The 18,791-nt window shown below is 35.2% G+C and overlaps 1 protein-coding gene across 1 annotated transcript in view; it reads left to right on the forward strand.

Annotated features, from left to right (window-relative positions):
• Positions 1–2,366: 2,366 nt before the first annotated feature.
• The window catches only part of LOC145685735 (kelch domain-containing protein 3), a 52,845-nt gene continuing 36,420 nt past the window's right edge, over positions 2,367–18,791 (forward strand). Inside the window, exons 1-3 of the mRNA XM_081758229.1 lie at positions 2,367–2,626; positions 7,402–7,571; positions 16,601–16,771. Of these exons, the coding sequence (XP_081614355.1) occupies positions 7,421–7,571; positions 16,601–16,771 (322 nt within the window). The 5' untranslated portion in view covers positions 2,367–2,626; positions 7,402–7,420. The remainder of the gene's footprint in view (positions 2,627–7,401; positions 7,572–16,600; positions 16,772–18,791) is intronic.

An 18,791-nucleotide genomic window follows, 5' to 3' on the forward strand; every position in this document is an offset into this window, starting at 1 on the left:
ATTTCCAGTTCTGACAATACTGGATTTTTATTGAGTTTGAGCTGCTGCAATATCAGTGATCGTGGTTTGGTCTCTGTTTATGCCTAGACCTAATAGTTGTGTGGAATTGTGTAAGCATGAACATCGCAAATTTAATTATGTTACTGTATTATCCATATTAACATAATGAGTAAGTGGAGTTATAATAAAAACTTCAAAATTTCATGGTTCCCAGATAAAGAATTTAGAAAATGAATTAAAGAAGTGAGGAATAACAGTGCAAAACCATACTATAATTGTTTCAAAGAGTATTTGAGAGTCCACAAAACTGGAAATCAGAAAAGTCGTCTATTTTATACTATCACCATCTGCCCAGTTCACTGCGTATTGCAGTTCTATTGATTCTGACGTATGTGGAGATTGCTCTAACACCACCGACAACAGTACGAAACTATGGTCGCTGCCTGACCTTTGCCAACTCGAATATGTCTATGTATGTATGTATGTATGTATGTATGTGTGTATGTATGTATGTATGTATGTATGTATCTATCTATCTATCTATCTATCTATCTATCTATCTATCTATATATATATATATATATATATATATATATATATATATATATATATATATATATAACTGCAAAAAATTATTTTGGGCTACAAATAGTTCAAATCCGCTACTTTTCGAGCACAACCTCGCTACTTTTGAAGCTTGAGATCTGGCAACACTGCAGCACGTGCATGAATTTCTGTTACTGCGGTGTGCATTACTCGTCTCACTCTCACACCATTGCCGTGATATAAGGCAAAATACCTAATACTATATAATCTCCCCTCCTTTAAGAGCAACTGAACATTGTTATTTTTCTCCAAACTATAATTATAGATTACAATGAGGTATGTCAAATTATCAACTGAACGATAAAGAGATGGTGCTGGTATGTAACAGCAAGCATATTTATCATTATGGGAGATTATTTCTTTTTCATCAATTACCTAAATCATTATGCATATCCATGAAAAACTGATGGTACGTTTCCCCCTTAAGTTCAATTTATTGATGTGCTTTCTTACATTGTATAGCATGCGAATGTACAAATACTAACTTCAGTACTACAACGTAAGTAAATAAATATTCTATGAGAGCATGAAAATTAGCTATTATAGGTCTTAATTTTCTTCAAGTGAATTGAACAACATTGATATCCTTTGATAAAGTATTTGCTTTTCTTCTGCACTTACAGGTTTGCGTTGTATATGTTTAACAGAATAACTCGGAGCGGCAGGTAACCTGCTGGCCGTGGCTTTCTTGGGCGACATCTTTAAATTGTGGCGCGCACTTCGTGTGTTTTTGTTGTAACAGTTTTCTGCTACAAATTCGATTTTGGTTCAGGATTTTTCTAAACAATTTTTTCCGTTCTCGGATGATAAGAAAGTCAGAATTCGGTACTTCTGGAACTGCATCTTGAAATAAGTCATTCGAAATTTTGTTCTTGTTGTTGTTGAATGTTGTTATTGCTTACCCTTATCATTAATTATAGTATGCAATATTTTACTCCTTGCTAAAATTTAATTGGATTTTTTTTCACTTTGGTTTTTAATGATCTATATAACCCAAGTCAGGATGTGTTTCCGTGGTAATAGAAAACACGTATAGTTAATAACCAATACGGTGAAAAGACTGTTTTGAAGTGAGTGTTTTAACAATTGTGTGTTTGTGTTTAGTAGGGGATTAGTGACTTACTCCTACATTTTGGGGTTTCAGTTATTGAGGAAAAGAGAATCGCTTGCTTCAACAATGCACAATATTACTAGTGTAAAAATTAATGAACGAAGTTCAAAGGCGGCAAATGCATCCGATCGCAGTGTTTCCATTCCATTCCATTCGGCATCTGTAAAATGCCGTGTAGTTTGGCCCAAACATAGATTCAAATGGCCTGTTCCCTATAATTGTCCAAAATAAGATGGTATTAATAGAACTGTATCATATTTGAATGCTAGAGGAAAAAACGGAGTTTTAAACCTTGAGTTTTTTTTTTTCGCTTTGTTGAATTGCGCAAATTAGTTCTTCAATTTCTCATGATCATGCTGTTACAAATGAATTATAGTGGCAATAGTTATTTCCCAGACTTTCCAAGTATTTAAGTAATTTAGATATATCTATGTAACACCTTATACGTCATGTCATTTTATTTATTTATTTATTTATTTATTTATTTATATTTATAGATTTAAGTTATTATCCTGTATAAACTGTAAGAGTCTTTTTATAAGTATCCAATTTCTTGAGGTGATTATCATTTCAACTGCAATTGGGAAATCGCAGTGTTTACTCTATGCATAATCATTTTGTGTTTCATTATCCGTTGGGGTCAGTAGAGTTAGTAATCCTGGTTCACAGTTTCGTTGCTGGACGTTGCAGACAGATGATTGCCGATAAACCTGTAATAACAGTAACAGAAAGAATTGTAAATAAACACTGAAGTTGTGGGAAGGACAGAAAAGGTGTTTGTTCAAATAGGAATAAGCACATTTTTGTATTGACAATCTGCAGTGCAGTCGTCGTTAAGATCTCTGATCAATTTGAGGAAGGAACATTGAATTGAATAAATACTGTTCAAGTATTTTGGAAATATTTGTGGTAAGTAATCGTGTAGTCCATAAATCTGTCATTCAATTCCTTTTCAGAAATTTTGACCGTGTAAACGAAAGGAAAACGAGATGGCTTTAAAGGCATACATATTAAACTTCAGATGTGTGGTACTGAGAAAATAACAAAAGGTAGTTATTTTGTCTGTGTTTGTGGTGTAATACATTTCACTTATTTCTGCACAACAATTTATACATAGAAGTTCATTAATTCTTAACGTACTGATAATATAATAACCGGTAGTTCGAGATCGAGTTCTCTATTCGTTATAAAGAAAAACAGATAAAGAAATGGTGCCAGTACAAAACAAAGTTACTCATCATTGTAAAATACATGAAATGGAAACCTTGAGAATGATGAACTGTCGGCCAATATTTGGTAATGTTATTGTTCAAATTTGTTACTTCAAGTTATGTATATAAGGAAGTAATTTTGGGAGCATAAGGAAGTGTTTTTGGCATACACCATTCAATGTTTCGATTCGCTCCTCCGATTATAAGTATGTGAAGAGTATTGAGATGTGAATACTTAAGTACGTAGATAATCACGTAAACAAATCAGTAATCGACGCAGTGAATGGAAAACACATTATCTAGTAGACAGCTAATTACTAACCGATAATTTTCAAAATATACCGTACATATCATCCACAATATAGATACATTTTTCGCGTAATTTGGAAAACAAAAGAAACCAAATTTAGTGTTCCAAGAATTATTCTAACTTTAAGCCTATTTTGTAATCAATTACCAGTACGATAAAATTAGGTGTTTCAAAGAGGACAAAACACTAGTCACTTTTGCTCGTTAAGAGTATAACTTAACGAATAAATATATATTCATGCAATTAGGGAATATGGGGACCCTTAATTATTTTACTTTGAATAATGTCGTAATATGTTTTGGAGTGTTATTTTCTTGGCACATGCACAAGTAACTACGTACAGATGGATAAGGTGCGGGCAAATTGATATGCCATAAAAACGGTTGTTCATGCAAAGAATTTAAAAATGCATTTACTCCCCGTTAACCACCGTCAGTTTTTCAGCAAGATAAATTAAAAATGTGCAAAAAGCGAACATTGACCCTATGATGCTACTAAAAAGGATGAATACAACCAATTCGGGGTTAATTCTAATTGTGGGGAGCCAATACAAACCATGAAGGTAAATACGAGCTCCAGACCAGAGTATCTTGTTTTTGTCTAATTTGTGATGAAGGTAGAAAACAACGAACCCAGCGGGGATTCTAACCCCCTTCGCTCGCTCAGCTATATTTTGTGAAGTAAGTAATTCTAGCCCTCCGTAATTAGAATTTCTCTCTCCAATTCGTTGCAGTGAAGTCCTGAAGGGACTATGCGATGTTAGTCATTATCACTCTACAGATACTCTACATTTCCTCATGTTAGGATAACTACTTTAACAACTTAAATACGTTGTAAAGACATTTTTGTTATAGTGAATCACGAATAAATTTGACAATTATATGAGACCCTTAACTTTCGGACATTTCTATAGTTGCGCATCATGAGTTAGCACTTTCACTTGAGATAGTTAATTTCATTTCACTTTATGTATTGTGGTTACAACCTACCTTATGGGCGAACCTATGCATGACAGGTTCGTCTTTCATTAATGTATTTTTACGTAGATTCTTACAGCTAAGAATACATCATATTTATATTATTTACACAGTAGTCTACTATTCCATTCTTAAGTGAGACACAAATCGACTACATTTACCTAACTTCAACTCAGTTTTTTTTTTTTTTCTACCTTTGGTCTCCTTCATCTAAACATGGCACAATCATAATAATGAACACACAAATTGATCATTTGTCTTAGCTGACATATTAAAGAACAGTCTCTTTTGATCGCACGTAACAAAAATTAAAATATGATAGTTTAAACATAGTACTGAATGCTCATTTTACTTGGAAATTTGTTAAGCAATTGTTCCTGTTTTCATGGAGAAAAACTTTGCAGTTTTTGCACATAATTGATTATATAATTTTGTTGCCTGGCCTTCTACAACTTTTGTGTAAATTGTTATTGCAACATACTCCACCATATTTTCACTTTTCTGGGGTAGGAACTGGTTGTGCTTTTTCTCATTTTTCTAGTATTTCTTTTTCATCCTCTGCATGTGATGGTTGTAGTGTTTGATGATGTGATGTAGGAGGCTGCAAGCTACAGCAAATAAATTCCATAAACTCGATTATGTATTTGTTAGCAATGTACAAACTTGCCGAGAAATTACTTTTATTCCGAGAAATTTACCATTTCCTTGTGCAAGTCTGTGGTTAGTTTCCAGAGATACTTCTCCAAAAAAATGTGTCATCCAGATGCTGGTCAGAGTATTTCCGAGAATTCTACAACGCTCTTTCAGGATCTTTGACTGATGTCTTACAGGTTGTGGGGCTTCGTGGGGAAGGCTCAATTTTTAGTGTATACGAATTGCTGGAGTAAGTTTATATTCTTCAAGAATGTTTGCGTCACTTCCTTCGCAGTCTCATTTACTTCTTTAAGTTTCCTCCCTTCACCTGGGGAGTCACTCATGCTTCATCTTCATATCCAGTATCAGCGTCTGCCTGCAGGCCCGTATCCACGAAGGGGGGTTAAAATTTTCACGGTAGGCTTGCAAATGAACTATAATATGATTGGATCGCACCCCCTCTACATTTACGGACCTGTCTGTGTGGTCCATCTAGGAAACCATCCTGGTCGATTAGTGATTTTCTTTATCTTTCGGGAAGGACGTATAATAGTTTATGATAGACTTGAGAGATGGCGATCTACTGAAAGTATGAAACCTTGGGTGTGAGAAGCGAAGTATGTACTAGAAAATCAAATGATTGCACTGCCGGCTATCATTACTGTCGTGGAGAGAAATACGTAAATATAGAGCGGAAACACATAAAACCGAAGCTGCGTGTTAATTAGATATGGTTAAGATTTACTTTATGACTGCAGTATTATGTGCCTTAAACGAGACAATATTTTGATGTCGAAAAGCCATCCTACGGACGCAAAAGTGACTGCGGAAGTCAGTCGGCAGAAACAGTCCATTGCTATAGTCAAGGTTTAAACCAGCTTTTTTTTTCCTTAAAAAAAAATGGTTTAAACCAAAAAACGAAAAATGTTTGTAAAAGTGTAAGTGTTTGTAAAATCTTGATGAACACACATTTGTGGGTTATGACGTTTCACTCCCGTATATTGTTCGTATTATATTCAGACCTAAATTCCCCATTCATTACTCAAAAAGATTATACTACAAAAGCAACATTTTTTTTAAAGTTTATAAATGTTTGTTTTGTGATTTTTTTGTACTTGTTATTATTATTGTTATGTAATTGCAATCAAAGAAAAATTCTAAATATTGTTTCGTTTCAATGTTTACTATTGATAAAATACATTGAAATGCCGTACTTTGTGTGTGTGTATGGGGGGGGGGTCATACAGACCCCACGAGAGGCATTTAGTGAAATGAGAAGTATTTTTGGTATCTATTTATGTATAAATGAGTCTGCACCAAAGTGGGCTCAAATAATACGTATCTTTATTCACTTTTCTTACTGATATGCAAATTAAGTCGTTGTATTTCTTTAATTTGGACAAATAAGTCATTGTTAACTAACTTGAACTAAATTAGTTCTTCTGTACTCCGTAGTACTTTGAAATTGTCCATATGTAATTCTGTATAATGGTTTTACTTGTGCAACTGTTTATTTTTTTGTCCTTCTGAAATTACTCTTGACAGTTATATTAAGAAGCATGTAAAGATCAGTACAACGTATTTTTATCAGGATTCCTTCGTGAGTGAGTCGGCAGACGTATCGCATTTGTGGCCAATTAGTCCTGGTTCCGAGTTCAAGTGGAGGACAGTTTCTCTCGGATGTAACTCGAGAAGCGGTTTTTATTCCGCTTTAAGCTTATGTGACCCCTTCCAGCATAACCCGGTTGTTGCATAATAACATCAAGGCGAAACAAACTTATTTCTGTCCATATATGATATGAATATATAGAGCAAATTATTAAACGAAACAAACAACAACAACAACTACAACTACAACTACTACTACTACTACTACTACTACTACTACTACTACTACTACAACAACAACAACAGTAGTAGTAGTAGTTGTTGTTGTTGTTGTTCCTCTCCTCCTGTAACAGGCCTTATTTATCTATGGCGGACGCCCAAAGAAGCTTATTCTTCGAACTGTCTTGTCTCTACTGTGAAATCTAGCTGCAGCATTGTGATGCTGTGGGGCCTGTGATAACGCTCACAGAAACTCATCACTAGCCGTGATCGCATACATTTCATGGCCCATCTGGTGTTTGCGGCTAATGGTGCAGTTTTCCAAGATAATTATGCACCAGGGAAGGGGGAGCAGGAAGAGACTTCAAATGTTCACAAATGAGTGTACAATACCTCAAGTAGTACCCTACTGTTGTGTTAAACGCAATTTCCCAGATTGCTCGCGCTCCACCAAATGTTTGGAAGTTACAATAATCGAAAGTTTGGAAGTCGTTGAGTTGTAGAGTGTAGTCTGAGGAAGGAAGTGCTGTACTTCCGAAACCGTCACTTTTCTAGTTTATTTTTTTATATTAAATATTCTAGCCAGCCTTGTAAGAAATCTGTGTTTTTCTTAACTAAGTTTGATTATAAATCACTAACTCCTAGAGAGTCAGTCCTTTTGAATGAATTGTTTAAACTGAATTCTTGCCGTTGTTTTTTTAATTTATTATATACTTATACTTTTAGAGGAGGTGTGTGTAAGGAAATGTATTGGACCGTTCATGTAGAAGGAGGTCCTCGTCGAGTCAATCATGCAGCAGTGGCCGTAGGCGGAAGGATATTTTCCTTCGGCGGTTATTGCACAGGAGAAAACTATCGGCGGAAACGACCGATGGATGTTCATGTCTTAAATACAGGTAATTCTGCATTATGGAGTTTTGCGCTATAATAGGATATGTAGGTAGATCTGTATCTTGTACTACATTCTGCTGATCAAATGATAACAAACTTTTAGGTCATTATTACGGCAGTTAAGATGGGGTTTAGAAGGAAATGTGCCTCTAAAGATAAGACATTCCACTATGTAATAAATTAAAATTATTATCGCTGATGGGAAATGTATATATATATAGCATCTCTGTTCAATACCACCACAACCCAAGTGTTCACGTTGAGATATTAGCCTTTGAAAGTTTTCAATATGCTAGTAAAAAAACAGAGTGGCAAGAAATACGTAAGTCAAATATGTTACCACTTAATATCAAGAAAGACTTTGGGTTATTTTGATTAATAAAAGTATGTCACTCAATGTGTAAGTCAAATATGTCGCCTCTAAATATCAAGAAAGACTTTGAGTTACTTTAATTAATAAAAGTGCCATTATTTTGAGTTGTGACAATATTGCAGCCGAAGTGATACATATAACCGTTAATAGACCGGGACAGGACGTTTGGGCGCCACCATTTGGGCGCGGACGTTTCGGCGCTGCCGTTTGGGCACCGGACGTTTGGGCGCAAAGCCGTTTAGGCGCCAGACGTTTCGGCGCGAAGTACATAGTAAAAATCACAATTTGCGACATATAAAATAAACTAGGCACTGGAAACTAAGAGCGAATCGAGACATATACTGTACATTTCCTACACTTCTATCTTTTCCAGCTCATTTATCTATATGTTCTATCTCTATCCCATTTATTCATCTAAATTATATAGTTTAATGCGTTTGTGGCATTTGTTGCCTAACCTCCTCATGGATTGATTTTTCGCTTATTCACGATTCTTCTGATATAATGTTGATCTAATTTTTGTATCATATAAGAAAGCTAGGAAATGAAGGAATCAGACGAACTGTTAATAATTTTCTTAATGTTAACTAAAACATATTGATTTAATTTTTGAATTTTTTTTAAAAAGTTAATAATTACATACTTATGAATATTGAAATTTGTTTTCTTTCGTATTACGTTTGCCAAACTCTTCCCTTCCTTAAGTCTAATAAAGAACTACCAATAAAAGATTTCCGCGCACTCAAGTTGAGAGAAGTGGCCACGTGTAGCGTAGTCGCTAACGCTCTCGCCTTCGGTGCGAGCGGTCCCGGGTTCGAGCGTGTCCCGGTGGGGGCACTCGGTCGAAAAAAGGGTAACACGCTCTTTCAGGCCAGCCCCCCTGAATGAGGCTTTCCTGGGTTTTCCTCAGTCACACCAGGCAAATGCCAGAATGGTACCTAATTTATAAGTCCAGGCCGCTTCCTTCCTTCCCCAATCCTTTCTTTCTTTCCTTTCCGCGAATAGTGTGTTCCCTCAAACGTGACGGGCAAAGTGGCCTTAGATGCCGAGAGCCCAAAAATCTAAAAATCCTAAATCCTAATCGAGTTGAGGGAAAGATGTTAATACAGGATGTCTAAGACATTGAGTTTAGGAACTGCAGTATGCCATATTTCTGGTATCACTTTTTTTTATTTTTTTTATTATTAACATTCCAATATAGAAATCAAAACTTAACACACTTTTTTTTCGTCCCATTGTAAGCATTTAATCTGCATTAAAGAAAGTGGCGAAAGGAAAAAAAGGAACGATTTCAAAGTGAAAAATAATACAGAAATGTGATATTCACACTTATTGCATAACTACAGTAGAAGGCCTGCTTTAAGTTTTTTTTTTTTTTTTTAAATGAAATAGGCTCACTGTGTACGTAATGCAATCAATCATATCTAGTCTGGTCTACTTATCTTTGGCTTGAAAAGGTATCAAATAAAAAGCACACTTAATTTTAGTTGAAACTTAAATTTACAAAATGTAATTGTTAATTCAGTTTTTAGAATTATGAAATTCCAGTATTTCTAGTATGTAAAACAAAATCCAGTATAATTCAAGGACTTCCACTACTTCTTGATTCCAACTTAGTACTCAGCGCCTAACATAATGACTTTTTAACTCGCGCCCAAACGTCTGGCGCCCAAATGGCTTCGCGCCCAAACGTCCAGTGCCCAAACGGCGGGGCCCAAACGTCCGCGCCCAAACGGCGGCGCCCAAACGTCACGTACCGTAATAGACCGTTATATAGTTCGATTTTTTTTCAAGTATATTTATTCCGTCTCCGTGTAAAAATTTAATTTACACTATCCAGGTTATTATTAAGTTTATTGGAAAAGTACATAGATAAGGAAAAAGAAATAAAACTTCGTGGTACAAGTTTTACCTTTCTTTGTTTCAAGCAATTAAATCCCATAAACCAATATCGTATATAACCATAATTAACAGATGAAAATTTCATGATAATTTGAGAGAAGAAGTTAGTAATTTATTTTTATTTATATTTTTGTATATTTACTTATATAATAACATAAATTATTTACCTTTACGCTTTTCTTTATACTCTGTATTTCGATAATCATTCGGCTACTTTTGCGAGGGTTGAAAAGAAGATTTTCATATGAGGTACATGGCTATTATAATTCCTTTTTTTCCAAACTTCTGGTCCTCTGTCATATTTAAAAGTTACCCCGAAAACAGCACAAGTTCTTCCTTATTATAAATGTTTCTTGTCTTAATCAGGACAAACAAATAAATAACAAGTAAGTATGCTGTTGAGCATAAGCATAATATCCGTGTCTTTCTGTAGTAATTGACTTTATTCTTACATGAAGTTAGTAAGTAATTAAGCTAGTAAATTAGTAAATAAAGTAAGTAAGTTATACGTTGGTTCTTGCGTACTTCTACAAATTTGTAAGTTAGTGATGTTCAAGTAGATTTCTTGACATTGTTGTTCTGAGAGAGGTTGCCAGATAGTTGAATTTCCATTGTAATATTTCATTAGATTTGTAGATACACATGCTTACAGGGTGATTTGGTTTCAATTAGTATGATCTAAATCCATTGATTTTTTAAAAGTTAAAAATCATGTAAATCAAATGTGTAAATGATTCTATAATCTCCGCCGCTAAACTTTGTAACACCAATTGATATTTCTCTATTTTAAACCACAAAATAGTTACTGTAATTACGAAACGAAAGATACAAAGAAACTTCACTGAGGATAATATTTTGTGATATACGGCAGCAAACGGTAGAAGCGGGTGGGTGTTCATGACGGAGCAGTAACACTTTTATTACTATAGATAAATAATAGTAACTGCTGTTCCTGTAATAATAATAATAATTAACTTCCATTCCCATAGCACGAAGCCCCATAGGGTTTAAGCCGAGCAGCCGGCTTTTTTAAACTGGAGTTTATGTGGTTAGCTCATTGATAATTCCATCACTGGCATTATTTTTTTATTTTATTATTATTATTATTATTATTATTATTATTATTATTATTATTATTATTATTATTATTATTATTATTATTGTAAGTCTATACTTCGATACTTCTTAATTCAAGTAGCTCCCCAAACCCCAGTTTCCTGTGGAAAACGCCAAAGATCTGTACTCACTCTCATAGAATTGAACTTCCGCTGAACCACCGCTACCACAATATTATTATTATTAAGGTTATAATTTAGTCCTTGGGCGTTGAATGTTTCTACAGCGGTATTTGGCCAGAATTTAATGTCTTTTTTACCTTCTGGCACCTCTTCTCAGTGGCAGTGACCAAGTTGGTAGAGTATTGGCTACAAATTAGAATGGTAATGGATTCGAATTTCGCGACCGTTATATATATATATATATATATATATATATATATATATATATATATATATATACAGTGAAACCTCTCAATAGCGGACACCAATGGGACATGAAGTTTTGTCCGTTACTGAGAGGTGTCCGTTATAGAGAGGTTACAGAAATTTAATTTCTCATAACGATAATTGTATGCTGTAATATATAGTAAATACATTTTGTATTAGCGTAAATACGTAAAATTCAATATGAAGATACTCTTATTTAGTACACAATTCAATTACTGGGAGGGATGAAGGAGAAATTCATTTCTGTTAAATCATAGCCTGTTATTGCTGGGCAATGTTTAACAAAAAAGGCATGCTTTTTCCTCTACAACGGTAATAAAACTCATTAGCGAGTGTCCTCTAAAAATCCTCAATACGATTGCAGAAGAAACATGTGTGTGTGTGTGTTTGTGTACTGGCGCGACATCTTCGTTGACAGAACGGATAATAGGCAAGCTATTGGGAGTGCATATGTTTATTGACCCAGGCCCAATCACAAAGAATATCCTTTTAGAGAAAATGAAAAAGAAAGCCTGGAAAACTCCAACCCACACTTGTTCCAGTATCATGAGTAAAAGAAAAATGTTTCTTTTCCAGAGGTAGCATTGCTCGTTGAAAATTTTATTGTAAAACAAACAAGGTTTGTTTTGTTATCTATGAAATTGCCGGTAAAGATGCAAGGTCCAGATGAAAAGGATTAAATTTGTTAGGGAAAAGAAGATCTTTCGCATAGAATTCCTGGCCTTACGACTAACCCTGCATGAGTGTCATTGTTTATTGAAAATTTTCTAGGATTTCCGCCAGAAAGCAGTTTATTGCGGAAAAAATTACAAGTTCAGCTGTTCTGTTTGATGGTTCACCAGGTTTGGACTCGAGACATACACTTATGGAGAAAAGACTTTTCTGTATACTGTAATATATCGCAGAACCGAGAACAATTCCTGTCCGTTATGAAGAGGTTATTCAAACGTTTGGGGAGAAAAGGACTGTCCGCGTCCGTATCTGAGTGTCCGTAAAAGGGGGGGTTTTGTTCCGTAAGAGAACATATATTTTTGCCGGGACAAAAAAATCTGTCCGTATTATAGAGGTGTACGTTATTGAAAGGTGTCCGTTAAGGGAGGTTTCACTGTATATATATATATATATATATATATATATATATATATAATCTATCTAAAATCATGACTTAACGACTCTGATTTATTGCGTCTAATAATAATAAGTTGATTCATTAATTTGTGCTGTTCATTTTCGGGAATTTTTCACGAGACGTCAGTAATGATGGTAGTGCTGTGGAATATATCAAATTGTAGCTGCAATAATTGTGACTTTGCTCCGGTTAACGAATTTTTGTTTGCTTTGGATGACAAATTTGTGTTTCTCAGTGTGTGAAGTGTCAGGTTAAAAAGAAAAGTCATCTCCGGATTCTTTCCTGTACGAGTTCAACAAAGGTTCTAATGCCGCAGAGGAATCCAGACAAATTTGTGCAGCCTTTGGAGAGGACGCTATTGCTGAAAAGCCCACCCAGAAATTGTGTGACAGATTCCAAAGTAAAAATTTTGACTTGAGTGGTGCGCCGTGTTTTGATCACTCATCCCACTTTGATAAGAACCATTTGAACGACTTGATCCACCTGATCCACGTCAGTGCACTCGGGAGTTGGCCACGGAGATGGGCAGTTGGCAGGCAGCTGTAGTGCGACACTTTTAACATACGGGAAAGGTTTAGGAACTGCGTTCATGATTCTTCATTTTCTAAGTACAGACCAGAACCAGCGTGTTGCCATTTATGGTTCTTTACTTACTCACCATCGCGACTCTTGTCGTCAACGACATAACTTTCTTTCACATATTCTTACCGGAGGTGAGAAATAGTGCCTGTACTTGAACTTAGAGTAGAGGTTGGGATGGTCAGCCCAAACAGGAAGGCAACACAACGTCCCAAACAGGCTTTGCATCTTAAGTAGACAATGTTGCTTGTCCGGTAAGACATGGAAGGAATTATCCATGGTAGACTCCTACTACTGAATACTGGGATCATGTTCATGCAGGGGGGCCGCGGTGGCTCAGTGGTAGAGCGTTCACCTCTGGTGCTTGGGGTCCCGGGTTCGATCCCAGCCCCCGCCAAGTGAACTTTGTGGTGGACAAACACCGTGTGCGTAGGTTTCCTCGGGGTTCTCCCGTTTCCTCCCACTTTCTTCATTCCTTCATTTCATTCGTTACTCATCATCACCGTCTCCTTTAGCCTAACGGCATAACCGTCGGACGTAAAACTCAGATTTCATTTCATTTTCATGTTCATGCAGCACTTCATAAAAAAAAAAAAAGAAAGAAAGAAAAAGAAAAGAAAAGAAAATCCGAATAAACGGTATTGCATCTTCAACCACGTGGACAACCGTAGACCATATGTAACACACACAATTGTTGGCATTCATCGACTTCAGTGGGAGGTTCTTCCTTATCCGACATATTCCCCAGATGTGGCTCCTACGGATTGTTATCTTTTCTGGTCCGTGCCGAATGCACTCCATGGTACAACGTTCGAAAATGAAATTGTAAAATTTCACCTGTAAAATTTTTCAGTGACTTCTATGCATCCAGACCACCGATTTTTTTTTTCTCTCTAACGATATCCAACAGCTTTCTGATCATGGGGAACAGATTGTGAACTATGCAAATATATTAGTGATCCATTTTGTAATAACTTCTACCCTCGATCAAGAAATTTTTTCATTGGTTCCAGATGGCACGAATTAATGAATCAATCCGATAATATACTGTTTCGATGTTTTCTGACACCTTCTTCAGCAGATCAATAGGGAACACCAAATCATCACTTTAAATATTAGACGTAATAAATAAAAGCGTAAGTTTAATACTAATTATTATTATAAACATGGGTCAATTCGTATCTTTAAATTAATAAAAATTCTTCGAGTTTTCGTCACACTTCCGATTTCCTCACAGAATCCCTCGCGTATCCATGACCTCTGTCTTCTTTCTGACCTTGAATAACATGCCTAAAAGGCACACACACGTAATATATACAGAGAAATAGATAAACAAAAAATTAAATCAGACATAGATAATAAGACATATTCAACCTCAGTTTGAAGTTGACGCACTAAAGGTGAGACATTTACATTGAATGAAACTTCCCAGTTTTTGTTATTTATTTATTTTATCAGTTTACGATTCGGGTTATGAAAGAAGAAGCGTTTGATTTAAATTATAAGAATAAATCTATCTATTAAAATGCTACAATAGCAATTAAAAGCGCCTGAGCTCCAACCTATAACTTTAGCTTTCAAATCTTTCATTTACGGTTATGTGTGATTTCACGTTTAACAGAGACAAAACATTTTAAGTATTTGTACTTTAAATAGTCTAAATTAGTTAACTATATCTTTTTCATAAAGTTTATGATATAAAATTATTGTTCAAAGCCTTTGTATTTTAATAAGCCTTCTCTAAAATCAATGCGTGTGAATTGTGCTCCCATCTTTCGAGTTCTTTTAAATTATATGTTGAGGACGTTCATATGTTTGTGGTCAATCCTTTCGACAATGATATCTCGGAAACTACAGGCTATAAAAAGATGACGTTTTCACTGTTAGATTGGAAATTTTGCGTAGATTGTCCAGTTCTAATTGAATATTTAAAAAAACATGACCATTATTTCTTTATTACATTTTTTTAGGGTACACTGGAAGCGTTGAAATAATAATAATAAAAAACTAAAGCATCATATCCTATGCGTTATACATTCCAACACCACATTTTTTTGTTGTATATGTGTCAGGCGTTTGTTTCATTGCCAAATAATAATGAAAAAGGAAGGATAACCATTTCTCGAGTCTAAGATAAATCTTTATTTTTTGAGTGTTTTGCCCAATGAACACCATATATAACTGACATTATAATTAATTGTATATGTAATGTATTTGCTTATTACATACTGCATGCAAGAAGAAAGAAAGAAAACACTGATCATACATGAATTAAAAACTCCAACCGGAAGTAGGCTCAAATCTTGCAAACGGTGCGAGATATTGAGAAAAAATAATCGAAAATAATCTCCCCTTTCCGATTTTTTATCAAGACCTCTTTCACTTGTGTCTGTAAAGGGACATGTACATATGTTGTGAGGAATGAGAAGGAGATTTATGCTCATATGAGAATAATGCGCTGTGTAGAGAGCGCAGGTTCAGCTAATCTATATATTAAAATGCTAGGTTTACATGTTTGCCTCCAACCCCTTCGACAATGCGATCTCGAAAACCACAAGTGCTAGAAACGTGCCGTTTTCACTGGTCGATTCCAAATTTTGTGTAGATTGTCGAGTTCTCATTCAAATGTTCAAAAACCGTGTCATTATTGTTCTATTTAACATTTTAGGGGCAGTATTGAGCCCATAAGATTAACATTGTTGCAGGCCGAAACTACGGTGTTAGGCAACCAGTAGAGAAGTTACGTATGGCGTGTTGACAGACATTGCAGGCGCTTTGCTTGAATCTGAATGGCAAAACCGATTGCATGCTGGCAATTTCAAAGGCCTCAAGAGACGCAATGAGGCGTAGTCGGATGGATATGGATTTATTAAAAAAAAATATTTCCACTTGATGTGTTACTTGTACACATTTGCTACAAACTCACTCCAACATCTATACATAGCGATTCACTTCCTTTGTGAGTCTCCTATTGTTCACTTGTGTGAGTAAGGAGACGTGCACAGTGGGGAGATTCACGGTCATAACAGAACGATGCGCCGAGTAGACAGCACAGGTTAAAAAAATCATATTTGTTTTTCCATCTTGTATGGTTGTTTCCTTACAGCAATGAGTGAGTTTAAAACTACGCTCAAATAGTATTGCATTGAGATATTTCTTATTCCATCCATAGAGCTGTCATTCTTTGCTGTTGTAATTTATTTATTAATAATTCATGCGTAGAGCATAGCGCGTATCTCTAATGCAGAAGGTTCCTGGTTTGGTCTCGATCTCTCACTTTCTCATTGCACTATTTGTTCCATCATCATTCATTTCTATTTTACCTTTCATTCTCTGCGGCCTGCGTATCGCTAAACTTACGGTTTCATCTTCTTTAATTCACAGTTTGTGTCAGGGAAGAAGAGAGAGTTGAAGGCAAAAAGAAGGAGAGAGAGAAAATGTAAGTAAGTAAGTAAATTGTCTTTACTCAAGATCAGTTATTAAATTAAACGTTACTGTGATAATTTCTGTTATTTCATGCTGATTTGTCGTATTTTTGTTTTTCAGTGAGTTATCGGTGGTTGGCCCTTCCAATCTCCAAAATGTCCGACCCAGACTACTTCTGCGTTCCGTATCAAAGGTATGGGCATACCGCTGTTGCTTACGGAGACAAGATTTACATCTGGGGAGGAAGGAATGATGAAGCAGCGTGTAATGTCCTGTTTTGTTTCGATACAGGTAAGAATGTTTCCGCGTTCCTGGCTCCATGTAGTATAAAGATCCAGCAGGGAAAAGCAAAACAAGAACTCGAATCCCAGTGTGTGATCTTAAATATTCCTTTCCGTTTACCCCAGCGTGTGCAATTCTTAAATATTAATATATTTTCCTGGTTTATTTTGTTACAAAGAATTTTATATCAGGGTGTCTGTCGGTCCCGAACGTCACGAATGTCACGAAAAAGGCACGAAATCAGAAAACGGTCATGAAAGTCATGAAATTTAGCTTTTGGGTCACGATTTTGTTTTTAACTGTGCAAATGTAAGTACAGATTAAAAAAAAAACAATTGTTCTATAAAACGTGAAAATTCACCACCAAAAAGGTCTATGGTCGGCTTTAGACGCTACCAAATTGCAAGCAAAATACGTTTGTATCGCATGGATAAAAATTCGGCCTAATTCGCACCCAAGTTTGCTCTTGAAAATGTTAGAAATTTTATGATTTGGTAAAGAAAAGGTCACGAAAGAGTTACGAAATTTCATTTTGGAATTTTAATAGACACCCTGTATATTATGTATGTACTCCATATTAAAGAAAATATCACTGAACTTCTTTAAAACGAAACGCTTTCTATCTATTATTAAGCCGTATGCAAAAATTACCCAAAAATATTTACTTGGAGAAGAGATAATCTCGAATTTCGTCAAATATTTGCGAATTTAATTTTTACACTGCTGACGTAGCACCACAATGCAGAAAAATAAGTGCGTTACGCTTCTTTCTAGTCCTGATGAAGATTCAAAACTATGTCGGCGGGGGCAGTAAAAAGGTTCGTACCCGGACAGAAAATAATGAGTTTATTATAATGGACGAGTCTACAGGCCTTAATAACTATACTAAAACTGGAGCTAATATACATAATATTCCTTTCTTCTTTTTTACCAAAGGAGACTTTGTAGTCCAGGCTTTGTTTATGTTGCCTCCCCGTCAGCATTATCCAAATCATACCGGTTTCAAAATATTTCCAGAGAATCGACAAATCACGGTGTCAGATACAAGATTACATACTAAGAGGACAATGGCCTATGTTATTGGAAGACCAGTTAAAATGACTCGGACATATGAGTAATTGTCTTGAAATCTTTCCAGGAAAAATTTGCGCATCTTTATGTTGATAAATCAATAAGGAATCGAATTACCAATAGGTTTTCTTGAAACATTCGTTGTTCTAATAATACAGTCAAATCTGGGGAAGTGAGAAACCTCTATTACAGGGAATCTTGTCCTTCAGCATTCCCGCAATAAGTGAGATAGGCTATTTCAGCCTGCTAAGTAAGAAACTCCATAAGTAAGATACCTCTGAAAGCGGGATTAAGTTGGCAGTCAGTCCCTTGCGGTGCCACTTTCAGTTTTAACTATTGTAATTATGAGCCTCTTCGATATCAATCTCGCTATGTTAAGCTGTTGTTTAGTAGTCACTGACCAAAATATAAAGTATAAGCGATGTTTTTTAATCCAGAACCATATTGTTACGGACTCTGTTTAACTCAGTTATTAAACTTTTATCCGTGGTTGTATTTTTAGTTCATTACTCTTCAAATAACTTACAAAGAAAAGAAAAAAAAAAAAAGAACTTGAAATATTTCAAAAGTCAATTGCAATTAATTGAGAAATCCTTTATCTTTATACTACTATGTAATTCTGATTTTATATCTGTTTCCAAGTACTGTATTAACTAAAGTCATCTACCTTACACAAATCATTGTGTAAGTTCATGCATTGACAAATATGAAAAAATATATATATATATTAATAGGTACACGTACTTACTATTTAACCACGGATACAAAAAGTGCATAACCTTAACAATGGTCAAAAATCAAAACTACTTCGCTTTCCTAAGTTGGAAGTAATTGCAACACAAATCTCAGGAAAAATAATCATACCAAAACTTCAAAATCAATCTCAACATAAAAAAAGTATAATCTTTTAAACTTCTAGAAAACTAACGTCTATAAATCTAAAGTATATACTCATTTC

Source organism: Thermobia domestica, chromosome 5 (genome assembly GCF_964235325.1).
Source record: "Thermobia domestica chromosome 5, izTheDome1.hap1.1, whole genome shotgun sequence".
Taxonomy (NCBI): Eukaryota; Metazoa; Arthropoda; class Insecta; order Zygentoma; family Lepismatidae; genus Thermobia; species Thermobia domestica.